The 16,023-nt window shown below is 35.4% G+C and overlaps 3 protein-coding genes across 5 annotated transcripts; 2 read left to right on the plus strand and 1 right to left on the minus strand.

Moving 5' to 3' along the window:
- The first annotated feature begins 2,205 nt into the window (after positions 1 to 2,205).
- On the plus strand, positions 2,206 to 3,249 carry LOC102599097 (amidase 1-like). The gene is made up of 2 exons (XM_015314239.1): positions 2,206 to 2,368; positions 2,996 to 3,249. The coding sequence occupies exons 1-2, from the start codon at positions 2,221 to 2,223 to the stop codon at positions 3,247 to 3,249; spliced, it is 402 nt and encodes a 133-aa protein (XP_015169725.1). The 5' UTR covers positions 2,206 to 2,220.
- A 7,559-nt stretch (positions 3,250 to 10,808) lies between these two features.
- LOC107062949 (uncharacterized) lies at positions 10,809 to 13,106 on the minus strand. Of its 3 annotated transcripts, XM_015314248.1 has the most exons (4): positions 12,611 to 13,106; positions 11,222 to 11,472; positions 11,004 to 11,129; positions 10,809 to 10,896 (listed from the first exon to the last, which is right to left on the minus strand). In XM_015314248.1, the coding sequence occupies exons 1-2, from the start codon at positions 12,953 to 12,955 to the stop codon at positions 11,260 to 11,262; spliced, it is 558 nt and encodes a 185-aa protein (XP_015169734.1). In that variant the 5' UTR covers positions 12,956 to 13,106; the 3' UTR covers positions 10,809 to 10,896; positions 11,004 to 11,129; positions 11,222 to 11,259. The 3 variants fall into 3 exon arrangements, 2 of the variants coding, with proteins under 2 accessions (XP_015169734.1, XP_015169733.1); XR_001474971.1 differs by having other exon boundaries at positions 11,004 to 11,472; positions 11,556 to 13,106; XM_015314247.1 differs by having other exon boundaries at positions 11,004 to 11,472.
- A 611-nt stretch (positions 13,107 to 13,717) lies between these two features.
- On the plus strand, positions 13,718 to 15,287 carry LOC102599419 (bidirectional sugar transporter SWEET15-like). Its single transcript, XM_015314252.1, has 3 exons — positions 13,718 to 13,975; positions 14,082 to 14,201; positions 14,778 to 15,287. The coding sequence occupies exons 1-3, from the start codon at positions 13,799 to 13,801 to the stop codon at positions 15,081 to 15,083; spliced, it is 603 nt and encodes a 200-aa protein (XP_015169738.1). The 5' UTR covers positions 13,718 to 13,798; the 3' UTR covers positions 15,084 to 15,287.
- The last annotated feature ends 736 nt before the right edge of the window (positions 15,288 to 16,023 follow it).

The raw sequence follows: 16,023 nt of genomic DNA on the forward strand, positions 1-16,023 counted from the left end.
GAAGAAGAATGATAATATCCATGCTATTAATAATAATAAACAGGATAAATTTTCTTAGTCAACATTAAACTAGGATCACCTCATCATCATTAAATAATTTCTACATAACACAATAAGAATAATGATCATGAAACAATTTTATCATGAAAGTACCTCCAACATCATTTCAAATGTAATCAATCATTCAACTACAGACATTGACATGCATCCCAAACACCACAAGATAACTCCACAAAATGATAGATCATTGTTTGCTCAGAGTTAACAATGTTTAACTGGTTTACTCTAAGCAAAGGGTGAAGCACTACCGCTGGCGAAGCAAACCTTAAACAGCACCTGAAAACATTATAAATGCCTAGCTATCGGCTTCCCAAGGAAAACAAGCCATCGGTGTAAAGTACAGACCATTTCTATTGTCCTGACGTTAGATTGTCTATTCTCTTGAAGCACTTCTTCTCCACATCATACCACTCAAGACTTCCAAATTTAGCATCCATAAGAATTTTCTCTTCCCTGTAATCCAGAGGAGTGATAAAATCTAAGCCGAGGTAAAATATTCTCAGATCAATATTGTACTCCTTAGCGTATACATAATTCTTCGAATCTTTCAACACCCAAATATACATGGAAGATTCATCCTCAGGTGAATCAACCAAATACAACAACCCCTTCAATTCCACTAAAAAACAAACTCTGGCAGGATAAGAACGACCTTCTGGTAGCACCACTATACTAAATTCCTCTTTCCCCAAATTGAACGATATTATGTCACCAATCTTTGTGTTATCATACTTGTCCTTGTATCCAACCCAATAACAACTATTTTCAATCAAAACTCCCCACAAACGAAGATAATAAGGGCATTTTGAACTAACCAACCACCAATAACAATCTTTCAAACAACAACCATCAGTCTACCTCAAACCTCACACCCAATTTCACAATTTTATGACAGGCATTGACCACAACATACTCATTCCTCTCCTTTATATACCCAAAAGCACAACCATCTTTAACATCACAAAAACTAGGATTAGGTAACTTAACCAATTCTTGAGTACTAGGGTTACATACATAAAACCCTTGGGTATCAACAAAGCAAGTCAACTCCCATTTAGATGGCAACATATTGACATAACCATCTAAAGTACATGTGAAGTCAAAATTATGATTCCCATCAAAGTCAATTGATAACAAAGTTAGTCTAGTAGTAGAGGTACCGTAGATTATGCAATGATGGTAGGCTTTTTCTTGGAGCAAAAGTAAGTTGGGTTTTTGAGATGAATTTGTTCTGTGAAGAGATTTGAAAAATGGGTCATCGATTATGCTTCCCACTGTATAAGTTACTAAAAAAAACTTATACGGCACAACAATCAATGACAACATGAAATAACTTAGTTAAATTAGATTAAATTAAAACAGACAAAAGAAGGAAAAAGTAATGAAACAAATATTCATGTCTAACACTCAACTGGAAAGAGAGCTTTCTTTTCTTTAGCTATTTGCGTAGTAATAATTGCTCAAACTGGTAACATAAAGGCACATAACATCGATCGTTATTCATTACACAGCTAAAAAACTTTCAATTCAGAAACCCAAGTGAACTATTAAGCATATCTCTACCGTTCTGCAATTACACTAACACAGCCACTTACCAATATCTAGTTTCTGAATACGTGCAAACTATTAAGCATATCTCTACCGTTCTGCAACTACACAACCACTTATCAATATCTAGTTTCTGGATATGTTCTTTGCACATAAATACCCATGTTAAACAATACACTATAAAGTTGCGATAAGTGTATATTCAACTTTTTTTGCCTCAGGTAAAGATTAAAAGAGAAATGAAAAAGCTCTCAGGCACTTATCCCAAGACAATTTCATAGGGACCCTTCTGGTCCTTAGGAAGCCATAATCCGGTGAACTTCCTTTGCCGGAAAACCCAATCCCTTTTTTTTTCTCTTCCTTATTCTTTCTTTCCCATGGATAACAGATTATATTTCAGACTTGGGGCCAAATCTTACGATATTACTGTGTCCAGAAACGGATTTCTTGAAATGGGAAGACTGGCAAAAAAGTTGGAACAGAAGTAGTACGTTTTTCAGATATATACATGGCTATCATCTGTTGCTACACTCTCTTTCCTCCCTCTGTGTTTCTTTTGGCTGAGGAAAACAGTTTGTGTTTGAAGCAATGCAATTTCAGTGAAGGGAATTGATGTCTCTGTTGGAATGTTTCAGGATTACTGGAGAGAATGTGCACTACGGTACTCCAACTAATCCAAAATTGCCATCTCATATTCCAGGTGGCTCATCCAGTGGTTCAGCTGTTGCTGTTGCAGCTGAACTTGTTGATTTTGCTTTAGGTATGGTTGTCAATTTAAATTGCAGTTACTGAAAATCGCTGATTCAAAGTTTCCTTTTCTTCCGTTTCCTGTGTCTGTTCAATTTAGCTATAATGGTTTAAAGTATGAAGATGATGAAGTTACTAGACTCACAAATATGTTTGAGTTGTTGAAGATATTTTCATGTTCTAGTCACCAAGAATGTTTGCGTGAGGCCTAGTAGTCAATGAAGTGAGAGAAGAACCATGAGGTCTCCAGTTCAAATCCAGGAAAAAAACACCCGGTGATCCTTTCCATCTGATATGCCTTGGTGGCAAAGTTATACCTAGTACCTGGTGGGTCATTGGTACCCTGTGGAATAGTCGAGGTGCGTCTAAGATAGTCCAGACACCACCCGTCTTAAAAAAGATATATTCCTGCTATAGTCTAGGCCTCCTCTTACCTTTGTCTTCCTCTTATGGATAGATTTAACATTGAGTTGTGTTTTCCTCATCTTATATATCTGCGAAGTATGAACATGATGGAATGAAAGATTTAATTTGTAAGTTGGCCGGCTTCTATTTAACTAATTGGAGTGGTATTAATTTGTAATAAAAATTCACTTTGGGTTCAGAATGCTAGATGGTTATAGAGTCTGATCTATTGCAGGTACCGATACGACTGGGTGCATTAGAGTCCCAGTAGCATTTTGTGGTGTCTTTGGGTTTAGGCCGTCACATGGGGCCGTATCAACTATTGGTGTTCTGCCTGTATCACAAAGTTTGGACAGTATTGGTATGTATCATTTTGTTTTCTCTAGACTATTACCACAGTATTTGCTTTGTGACAAATCATATATTTATATAAAAGAGAACCCTAGGCCCGCCTACATGGCGCCACCACAAGCAAGAATTTCCTTTTAAATTTATTTATTTCCAAAAAAACCCTTCTCCTTTCATGAAAAGACGTGACTTTTATGAAAAGTTGTGACTTTTATGAACAGTTGCGACTTTTATGAAGAGTTGCGACTTTTATGAAAAGTTGCGACTTTAATGAAAAGTTGTGACCTTTCCGAAGGGTTGCAACTTTTCCAAATAGTTGTAACATTTGTGATAAGACACAATAAACATTTGTTCATACTACCCTTTGTTGTCTATAAATAGAGGGATTTCCTTAATTTGTGTACTTTGCTCCTGTTGAGTGGCTCACTGACACCATTGCTTATGTTACATATGGTATGTATTTTTACAATCATTAATTAATTAATTAATGCTTATGTTATTAAGGATAAATGATAAGATTTAATAATTTTCATTTTCCTTTACATATATTATTAGTGTTTGTTACTACATAATCTTGTATGCAAGATAATATAGTGTTTTAGTTTTAATGCCCGATAGGGTTTTAAGTAATATTTTATAAATTCCATGACATTAAATTACCGCGCGAAGCGCGTGTAATTTTTACTAGTGCAAAATATATCTGGAGAGGTCAAATTCTATATCTGCAGCCTGTAAAGTAAACATTTAATCAAGAAGTAGAAAAAGTCTCCCAGGAGAAGACCTTAATTTCTTGTTGCGAACTGCACTACTAGAACCAGGATAGTAGAGAGTTCTTCACTTTTCCATATTAGAACAGCACCAGAAAAGGAGAAACTAAAGTTGAGAAGTTTGTTTAATGCTGAATGGGATAAAAAGGAACTTTTACTTATTTCCCTCTTTACCATTTGAGGCCCCGATCCAACTCCAATTTTTGATACTTTTCATGACCATGAAACTAATTGACAGGCCAACCTACAACCCCAATGTCTGATACTTTTCACGACCATACTAATTGACACATCAACCTATTGGTGGAATGTCTTGATTTAGAGGGTTTTTGGATTGGCTTTTCAAAAATACCTAAAAGCTATAAGTTAGAAATACCCAACTTTTGGGTTTTAACTTATTTTTGTACTTTTCTGGCCTAAAAGTAAGTGCTTAAAAACACTTTCTATTTTTGCCAAACACTACAAGAAAGAGAAAAAGAACTTAGCCAAAAACACTTAAAATAAGTCAATCCAAACACTCAATTAGTAGGTAACTATGTGAGTACAAGGGAACTATCAACTACTTAATTAGTATTAGACAAGCAATTAACTGGCGCAATGTAAAATTAGGTAGCTTCCTCAGGAATAAAATATATTGTGATAAAAAGGAAATAAGATTTTTTTTTTTATAAATACACAAGGGTTTGGAAACATTTCTATCACCAGAGCATTAAGATGTTGAGTTTTGTCTCTAAATTTCTCTTTTTGAACAGGTATAAAATATGGCTCTAGATTTCTTTACTTTCTGGCATAAAAAGGTTTGATCTAATCTTCTTCCAAAACATGGGAATCCCTATATGGTGGGTGATTTGGAAGGTAAGAAATGCCCAAGTGTTTTGAAGGCGACATTGTAGTTAAGCTTAAACTCAACAATATATCCCTGCTTAGTTTTTGATACAACATTGGCACGCCAAATTTCTTAGAGTCAAATGCCATGATTGGATTTTTTAGTTCTCTCACTCTTTTTGAAGTCCTTTCTTTCTCTTGGATGTACCTGAAACATAAGAACCGCTAGTTTCTGGATATTTGGGACACTATTTGAGGGATGAAATGAGACTTGTCTTTGAGGAACCAATCCATTCTAACCTCAGATTGATGAAGAACTGTATGCAAATTAGGACAAGTTTGAGAGGCAAGGCAGTTTCTTAGACATGTAAATTATCATAGGGTGAGGGGAAATTTTCATCATTTGTGCCTCATCATTGGTCCATTTCACACCTCGACTATCTCTTTCCTCCAACTTTAGTTGTTCGGCTAAGTGTGCATTATAAGTGCTTAATGAAGCAGGGTGTGCAAAAAAAGATGCATGCTCAAAGGGGCGGACTGGGCAGCAATTAATATAATGATAAGCTTCAAAATTCAAAACAAGTTCTCTATGATTTCTGAAGAGGAGCATACCTATTTACAAAGACCCTTCGATGAGGAGGAGATTCCGGACAACATCAAATTATGTGCCAAGGAGAAAGCCCCAGACCCAGATGGCTCTCCAATGATTTTTTTTTTCCCACACTTTCTGGGATGAAGTATAATAGGGACTTTGGCATATTTCACTCTAATCAGAATTTGAGAAGTGTTTTAATGCAACCTTTATTGTATTAATACCTAAACAGTTTGGAGCCTCAGATCTTAAAGATTACAGACCAATTAGTCTGGTTGGAGGATTGTACAAGATCATGGCTAAGTTACTTGCTGAAAAGCTAAAGAAGGTGGTGGATAAATTGGTAAATAAAAATCAGATGACTTTGATAAAGGGAAGACGGATTATGGATGTTGCCCTAATTGCTAGTGAGTGTATACTTAGACTCAAGGATGAAAGATGTGAATGCAGGATTAATTTTGTAAACTAGACATTCAGAAAGCCTATGACCATGTTAACTGGTCTTTCTTACTCAACACTATGAGATAGACCAAATGGTTGAAGTGGATAGAGGCATGTATGAAGACAGTTAGATTCTTTGTCCTTGTCAATGGAGAGCTAGTAGGTTTCTTCAATGCCGAAAGAGGATTGAGACAAGGAAACCCTCTCTCCGCCTTTTTGTTTATATTGGCATTGGAAGATTTTAATAGCTTGATGAGAATAGCCACAGAGAACAATGGCTAAGGGGCTTTCAAATAGGAGCCAGAAATGGGGGTGGAAAAGAGATCAGTCATCTGTTGTATGCAGATGATATCCTAGTTAGGCAAAAAGTAGATTGATCCCTATCAAAGAAATTCCTCGGATTCAGATATTGATAAGTATACTTGGTTGTAGAGTAGAGGGACTACCTACCACTTATGGGAATGCTACTAGGTAGTAGGCACAACTTTAGAAATATGGGATGGAATCATGGAAAAGACAAAAAAGAAGTTAGCAAGATGGAAAACTCAATACCTCTCACGGGGAGGTAGAACCATATTGATAAAATCAATATTAGACTCACTTCCCACCTATGTAATGTCTCCACTTCCTATTCCCTCTAAGGTGGTGAAAATATTAGATAAACTCATAAGAAACTTCCTCTGGAAAAGAGGCAAAGAAGAAAAGAGCTATCATCTAGTGAATGGAATACAGTAATGCTAAGCAAAGGAAAGGGAGGCTTGGGAATCCAAAATTTGAGAGTGCAGAATTAAAGTCTCCGAATGAATCAGTGAGGAGAAGACCCTTTGGAGGGAAGTGATATTGGCAAAATATGGTGAACTTAGTCCTTGGGTCTTAGGACAGCTTCAATGCCATGTGTTGGGGAGTGTGGAGATACATCAGAGCCATGTAGACTCACCAGAAGAAGAACTAACTCTGAAGGTGGGGAGCCATGTAGACTCACCGGAAGAGTACCTTTCATATCATCCATTAAAACGAATTGAGAATGGACAATTGTGTACTAAACTATAGGTATTTCATTTGTTAATAAGAAAAAGCACCTAACTAATCAAAGATACTGATATGTTCCACGACTTGTTAATACAAGAAGGAACTTCTGTAAAAGCAATGGGAAGAGTTACTCTGATACCCATGAGTGATGCCTATTTGGGTAGAGTCATAACTTATAATTGCCCTGGCTAACTCAAGAGAAGCTGCAAAGAAGAGGCTTTGAAATAGCTTCCTGGTGTTCACTGTGTAATGAGACAAATGAGACTAATAGCCATCTATTCCTCCATTGCAAAGTCACTGCTCAATTATGGGCCATTTTTCTTAGCAGAACACACACAAACTGGACAATGCCAGAACACACTGCAGACCTTCTTAGTTGCTGGGTGAGAAGAGGGGGGAGTAAGAGCCAGAAGAAATGGTGGAACATGATACCCTCTTGTATATGGTGGACTATTTGGAGAGAAAGAAACAAGAGGTGTATGGAAAATACTGCAGAATCAGTACAAAAGATCAAATGGCGCTGTATGAAGACCTTCTGTTTTTGGTGTAATGAGGAGGGTATAGAGGATGCTGGACAGATTTTAAATTTTTTCTCTTCTTTATAAGTTTAGTAGCAATTTCTTGAGTTGGTCCTTTTTGGGTCACTGATGTAAATCTTTTTGATGGTTGCCAGCATACCCTCATTGCTGAAGAATACAACTTTACTTTATCAAAAAAAAGAAAGTGTATATTCAAAATAATGGACTAATGTTTTAGTTGCTTTGTTATCAACTCTTGTAATTAATATTGATATCCCTTTTGAAAGTAAGCTATACAACTGCCTATGAAGCAAATATATAAAATTAAAATTCCATACATATTACATTTTTTCCCTAAATGATATAAGAGAATCAGATGGTTTGATGATAATTAAGTATAAATTTATTGACAAGATCACCTGAACAAAGTGAAAACAAAACAACTTTCAATGTCTATGCAAAACGGTGCAAAAATTACTTAAACTATAGGTTGCAAAGCTAACCTTGTGACCATCCAAAAAATTGAGAAAAAAAAACAATAATTGTTTTGAAGGAACAATGCAGATGTTTTTATCTCCAACAGAAATAGATCTTCAGGCATACTACCTCCGTTTGGATTTACTTGTCCAATATTTTATAATTTGATTTCTACTTTTACTTGTTATTTTTGAAAAATCAAGCAAGTACAATTTTTTTTTTTCAATTACACTCTCAATTTATTTACATTTTTAGTTAATGTCATTGAAAAATGTAGAACTTCATGAAAACCTTCAATGACCAATTCATTTGTACAGTAATAAGGCAATGTTTAGAGATTGGCATAACCCCTTAACTTACCCAAAGGAACATTTTGATTAAGTTTTTATGATATTCTTTTGAACAATTCTTATACTCGAACTATAACGAACCCCTTCCGGTCGTTATTGGGAGGCCAAGGGTGAAAGAATTGGGCCAGAAAACTTTTTGAGTAGTGACTTAAAAATTCTAAGTTGTGCCAGTCTCAAACAGAATCTACAGAATCTGACTAAGGTGAGGTCTAGGGCAATCTGCAAATGGATTGAGTGGCATGTCTAAGCTTGGATTGTGTTTCCTAGTAGCTAAGACATCAAGGAATCCATAGGGCTTTTCGGAATCGAATTCGGGTGAATAAAACTCCCGAAATTGGACTTGACGTGGAGAGGTTTGTTTAGAGCATCAAAATTCGAAAGTGTTTTGCGAAATGGGGGTTTGGGGAAGGATTTACAAGTTTCTACCTCCGTGCAAGCCGCTATAGCGGGTGTAACACCACTATAGATGGATGAATTAATTCCCGCTATAGTGGGTGGACCGCTATGATGATGCCACTATAGCGAGTCAGGCCGCTATAGCGCGGTTAGTCGGAGTTTTGTGCAGAAAAGTATTAAAAACCTCTTATTTTCTGCAACTTCGTTCTTGGAACTAGAAAGGGCGAATTAGGGTAGTTTCCTTCTGTTTTCCACCAATTTCTTTGATAGAGGTAAGTTAATTACTTCCCCCAACTTGTATTTTGATTCTTAATACTTAGAATCTAGGTTGTTAACTTTGGGGAAAAGGCTTTAACTTGAATTAATGGTGGAAGGAACCCTTGTTGGGTAAAATGATCATGGGAATGGCCTTTGGTTAGGATTTTGTTATAATTTGAGTATTATTAGGTTATCTTTGATTGATTATTGTATTTGTTATTATTGTTAGACCAAGAACAAGCCAGAGTTCATAACAAAGGGAAAGCTCTAGCTCTTTAGAATTTTTGGGGATTGATTCGAGGTAGGTGATAGTTGTTGTTTTCGTATATGTTATATGTGCTTGTTAATTGCGCTGTTAGTAATGCATGCATGATATATGATTAGGGAAGTCGCAATGACATAATGTGAAATGTAAGCTATTATCAATCGCATGCAATGAATGTGTTACATGAATGTACATGTGTGATTGTGCTATGTGTTGATGATTGGGATCGAATACCACGTCAATACACTAACATCTAGAACGGGTACCACGCCAGTACAATAGGAACGGATACCACGCCGGTACACTAACTTGGGCCCGGGTACCACGCTAGTACATTGACAATTTGTATGAGTGGGTTCCATGAGAGAATCGAACTAGCTTGTTGTGTTGTGATGATTCATGTTGCTATGCATATCACTTCCGGATTATTTTGTATTTGTGTTGTAATTGTGTATCATGTGCTTATTGAGTTATGGTTGCCTGCCCATATTTTGTATACTTAAACTAACCGATGATCCTATCAGTATATTGTGGTTGTGTACTGATACTGCACTTGCACTTAAGTACAGGGCATCTTCAGGCAGCTGCTTCGCAACCTCAACTGTGAAACCTCCGCTATCTGAATTCAAGGGTGATTCACTTCCTCCGGGCAGCTACAAATTCCTTTTTACCTTCTTAGTCCATTATTCGGACTCAAGCAATCTAGACTTATGTATTCTTCTTATTTTTGGGGTTACATCCCCTGTCCTAGACTGTTAGATGTTTTGGTAAAAACATAAATCAAAACGCTCCTTTGGGGTAAGTTTAGGGGTTATGTCAATCTCTAAATATTGCTTGGTACTTTACGGATCTTTAAGGCATTGAAGATTTTCAAAAAGTTTTACATTTTTTAAAGACATTAACTCATTGCAAATAAATTGAAGGTATAATAGGAAGAAAAAAATTGTACTTCCTTGATTTGTCAAGATAGAACTTCTCTATTATCAAGAGTAAGAAAGAAAATTGTATACTTGCAACAAAATTTCCAGTGTCTTTATTAGCTTTAATGTTCACATTATTATAACACTATCATGGTTATTAGTACTTTCCAATATTTATTATGAAACATTTTTATGCTTTTCTACATTGAAGTTGGTGTTTACTAAGCTTTCTTTTTGAATTTTAGTAATTGATCTAATTCTACATTTATTATCCAATCAATAGAAAGAAGACCGATAAACTATTGCTTTTTCAGTTAATTCATTGGAGTACTACACAGAATTGATTTGAATTATTAAATATCCATTCAAGAAACTCAACAGCCTTATCATAATTATATGAATAACATTCACCATTTTTTTTTTTTGAGAATTGGTAAACATTGTATTCTTCAGCATTAAGGATAGGCTGGGGTACATGCTATGAATCTGTTCTTGCTTTACTTACCTTATTTATTGTATTGTATAATGATGATTATAAATATATTTCTTGATTAAAGAGAAATTTTTGTTTTATGTTAAAGGGGTTGGTAATTCAGCTTCTGAAAAATATATGATTTTCTGGTAAATATTGCTAAAAGGGAAAGGAAAGCAAATCCAGATTCCACACTTTTGAAAAGTTTGCATACTAGCTTACAAAGAAAGTAATAAAGCCAAGCCAAATTTATGTGATAGGGTATCATTTCAACAGAAACAAAAAAAACAGAATTTTAGGTCAGTGTGACTTAAAATGAAGCATTCATTTGATGGATAAATTTTACTAAAGAGGATTGTAAATGCTCACCAAGCTTAGAGACACTTACTGTGGACATTTGAGGAACCAGATTCATCGTACTCGCCATCTGTCATGCACATATGCATGGGACATCGACATTGGTGCTGAATCCATTGAGCTTAAAAGAGTAACAAGAAGATGTTCATAGTTAGAACTTAGAACCAATTATTCGAGACTTAAAGGCTGATTTAATTGATCAGTCAAACAAAGCAAAGTGAGACCAACTTTTTTCCAGAAACTGCAGGAAGCAGAACTGATCTTCCTATCCAGTTGTAGTACTTGGTGAAGCGGTGAACCTCAATCTTCGAGCTGCTTGGAGCAAAAGCAGTGACTTCCTTGCTCATATACATTCTGTTTATGCCAGAAAACACAGTTGAGCCACCATTGAGCAATGTAACCTCTCAGCACCAATACTAATGATTTGTCCATCAGGAAGCTCATACCGTTCACCACAGATGATCTACTTTTTGCCTTCTCAATCTCAAAATCCAGTGCAACAAAAGCAATTGTTTCCTTCATACGATATGCCAAATACCAACGAAATAGTTAAATGCGTAACCTTTCTCCAAGACAATCTTCCTGTAAGATCATGCTCTGCAAGATGTAACCTTGAGATAGCATGGGGAAGTGCATGTGCCTCATAGATAGGGACAGTATGACTCACACCATCACCGAAAACAAGCACAATGCCTTGCTGAAAAAAACATATGACATTAATTAGTGAAAGATTAAAATAGTAGAGAACCAGAATATGATGGTATTCCATCTTCTGCTTACCATAAGCATACAAAGAACCAACAGCCTGGATTGCGGGATACAAGACTGGAATATTGAATGTATCAAATGTGATTTGAATTATTTTCTCTCAATTCGCCTCATGGTTAAGTAGTTATCATTAGCATACAAAGAACCAACAGCCTGGATTGCGGGATATGTGACTGGAACATTGAATGTATCAAAAATGATTTACATTATTTTCTCTCGATTCGCCTCATGGTTAAGTAGTGCCTCAGTCAGAAGAATGGGATGCTCCTCGCGAGAACAGTTTTTTTTTTGAAACTGGTAAGTTACTCCTTGGGAGAACAGTTATCAGCCTTAATATTTCAAATGGAACAAAATGATAAAAGAACATAAAGGATCGTACAAATCCAAATCTCATGCAAAGAAAATGTCGTTAATCAAACATTCAAAATTGATTGTTGTGTGACAAGAATATTACAAAACACGACAAGATTAAAAAATTCAATTTCCATTAAGCAAAATCAGAATTACAACCTAACATAATACATAAAACCAAATTTGCAGCAGGAACCTGATTCTTTCATCAGAAATCTCTAGTATAAGCAACCAAGAACCAGGTCCTTCTCCATCGTAATCATCAATGTTTTCAGTATCAAACCACACAGTCAGTTATCATGTTATCTTCCTCCTTTTGGCATCATCGAAAAGCAAAAACATTTAATCAAGTGAGGAATATCAAACTTATACCACATGGCCACTAGGTATAGGATCGCCAAGTAATTGTCAAAACGAAATCCAACGATATTAGTCAGAAAAAGACATCATTTTAAGCCAAAGGAAATTTTATGCATGCATCCAACTAAAGAATAGTAACATTAATCTGCTTATAACTGCCACTTACTATAAACCAGACAAGAAACTAGAAAAACATCTCAAATGGGGTCTTAGAAAGAATAGGACTTTGCCACACATAACGAAGCAGTAGGAAATAAGGACCGGGTTCTTTGTTGGAGGAGGTAGGAGAGGAAATGTGGGCTAGGATTTTATTATTTCATGCAGCTGCAGCCTTTTGTGATGTGCCAAAACCTCACCTTTTGAACCTCTGCTTTCAACACTACATTTTCAGCCTCTACCTTTGCCTTTTCAGCCTTTGCCTCTTCAAGTTCATTGATCAACTGTGTGATCAAGCTATTACTCTTACAACCAAGCGCCTTGGGAAGGAGGTCACACTCTGCAAGTGTAGACTTACTGATCATGTCCTTCTTTCCTCCCCTTTTCCCCACATTCAGGGGAACTTTAAAGTGGGTGAATACCCTGGTCAGCCAGAACCCATAGGGCAAAGCATGTGATCCTTCTGTTGCCCTAGTCATATGCTTCACCATTAGAGAAGGCAGATTCACCAGCATCCCTTGATCTATTACATCCATGACTAACATGTCCAAGCAATTTGCTTCATTCCTTCTTTCACATCTGGGCAAGATGTACTTGTTTACCAGCTCAAACAAGAGCTTATGGCAGGAGTCATTTCTCCTTTGAACACTTTCCTGGGTTCACCAGCATCTCTTCCTTGGCTAAACTTGGCAGTTAGGTACAGTGGCGGAGGGAGGATTTTCATCAAGGGGGTTCAAAAAAAAATTAATCACATAAATAATATCCACAAATAAACGGGTCGGATTAAACTGTCGAATCAAGAAGAAAAGAGTTTTTTAATATTTGATTTTATAATTAGGGATTAAACTAATAAATTCTAAATTGCCAGTCAGCGTTTTAATTTTTTTGGAACTAAACATCGTTTTTCTGATTGCATTATTATTATTTTTAAAGATTAAAACGCCTAAAATATAAGTTGATAAAAAAAATGCCTCTGCCCGGGTTCAAACACGCAAAAGATTAAAACGCCTAAAATATAAGCTGATAAAAAAACGCCTCTGCCCGGGTTCGAACACGCGACCTCGCATGTAGTAGGGCGAATTCCTGAACCCCCAACGCCACTGAGCTACGCCTTTGCTGTATGTTCAGGGGGTTCAATGGACCCCCAACGCCACTGAGCTACGCCTTTGCTGTATGTTAGGGAGTTCAATAGTATATATATATACACGTATATTAAAAATTTAATCTTATATATATAGTGTAATTTTTCGACGAAGGGGGTTCGGATGAACCCCTTTCGTTCAACATAAATCCGCCCCTGGTTTATTGTACCATGTTGTTCAACTTGTCAGCTTAATTCCCTTATCTTCAACAAGTGTTACATATATAAATTGATTGATGTTTTGAATATGCAAATTAAACAGAGGCAGACGGTGCGGCTTTTGGTATTATTGATCGGAGGATTGTACACACTCATATTTTTAATCACTTTATTCCCTTTGAATGGAGTCCTACGCGTACAAGTTGTTGGTTGGATTTGTGTAACCGTAGCAGTGGGTGTTTTTGCAGCACCTCTTAGCATCGTGGTAATTAAACATGACATGATGGATTATCTATCATTAATAATGTCAATTCGAAAATTAATTAATTACAATTTCTAACAGTTTTTATGTTCTTTTTTTTAAAATTCAGTTTCAAGTGGTTCGAACAAAGAGTGTGGAATTCATGCCTTTCACCCTCTCTTTCTTTCTTACTTTGAGTGCTATCATGTGGTTTGGTTATGGACTCCTTCTAAAGGACTTGTGTATTGCAGTAAGTACTTGCACCTAATTAAATGTACCTTCCTTTTTAGTTGTCATGTTCCGTTTTTTGAAAGTCAATTTGACTAATTTTTAAATTAAATTAGATTACATTAATTCAATATTTTAAATAAAAAAATTTAGATATTAAAAAGCTATAAAATAAATACTATAATTTGCAATTTTTTATATATCAATATGATGAAAAAATACATCGTAAAATATTAGTCAAAATTCTTATATAAAAAAAATATTATATACACTCTACATTAATTATTTGGTACATTGAACAATTTGGGTTGCGTGCTATTTAGACAAGGTAACTAAAACCAACCTACTTACAAAGGCAACAAAAAGAACCACTAATTTCGAACATGAACATGATGTGTCTTTATTGCTTACCAACTGCTTAATATTCATACATTTATTGTTCCACATTAATTTCGTCATCGTACAATTCAACCAAACTAAACTAGAAAATGATCTAAGTAATCATTTTTTTAAAATTTATTTATAGTAGTACTAGAGTTAATTTGTACTATATTTAAAAGAATAAATTCTCATAAAACTTAATTTGAATTTTATACAGCTGCCGAATGTGTTGGGTTTCTTTCTGGGAATGATTCAAATGTTGTTGTATGGAATTTACCGAAACGCGAAGCCATCGGTAGATTTAGAGAAAAAAGTGTGTGAGCTCGTAATAAACTCAGAACAGATTCATCCTCTTGATTCCGAGGACATTAATTCCAACGATGAACAAGGAATTAACACGCCCGGAGTAGTCCCAGTATCGATGGCAAACAACAATGAGAATGAGGAGCGACTTGGCGAGCAACTAGCACAAGTGAACTTGCAGCCCCTTCAAACACCGGTGCTTGTGGTGTGTGCTGCATGAATTTTACTCTTTTATTATCTTTTAACAGTTTATCTGCTTCTACGTTTCATTGCTTTTTTTGTTTATTTATTTGTAATTTATAGTATTATATATTACCTACCTACCTACCACTTTCGGTTTCCATTTCTCTGTGTAAAGAGGAAAAGAGAAATATTATGAATCAAAAGGCCGTTAAATATGTATTATTTACATTTCAATCCACGATTTCTTTTTGTTTCTAATCTAGCAGTGTATACTCCCGATTCTTTTTCGTACAAGAAAGGAAGATTTTTAAAATTTGTAGTTGTGATAGATGTTTGTGAACTATAAATCATTTTATTAAGGGTAAAATAAGCATTTTAAAGTTAAATCGTACTTCCTCCTATTTAAAAAAAGTGACCTAGTTTGATTTGACACAGAATTTAAGAAAATAAAGAAGACTTTTGAATCTTGTGGTCCTAAATTAAAGTTATGTCAAATGTACAAAATTGTCCTTTTAATCTTGTGGCTTTTAAACATGCCACGTGGAAAACTGAAATTAAAATGTTACCAAAAAAAGAAAGAGGTCATTATTTTTTAAACAAACTAAAACAGAAAGGAGGTCATTCTTTTTTTAACAGAGGGAGTAATATGTACTTCCTCTGTTCATTTATACTTGTCCACTATTGATTTTGCACCCCTCTTAAAAAACTACAAATAAAAGGGTAATTTTACTATATCAACCTTTGAATATAATAAACGGAAAAGGGTCAAGAATACCCCTGACCTATTGGAAAAGGTTCAAAAATACCCTCAATCGACTTTTTGGTCTAAAAATATACTCCATTGGTGTTTTTGGTTCAAAAATTACTCCTCCTTCCACCTTTTAGTCTAAAAATACTCTCAACTCAAATTCAATTGAATTAAATTCTTTTGGGATAAGGGTCTGAAAAATACCCCAACTTTGATCGAATTTGCTGTT

The sequence above is a fragment of the Solanum tuberosum genome, unplaced genomic scaffold, assembly GCF_000226075.1.
Source record: "Solanum tuberosum cultivar DM 1-3 516 R44 unplaced genomic scaffold, SolTub_3.0 scf00282, whole genome shotgun sequence".
Taxonomy (NCBI): Eukaryota; Viridiplantae; Streptophyta; class Magnoliopsida; order Solanales; family Solanaceae; genus Solanum; species Solanum tuberosum.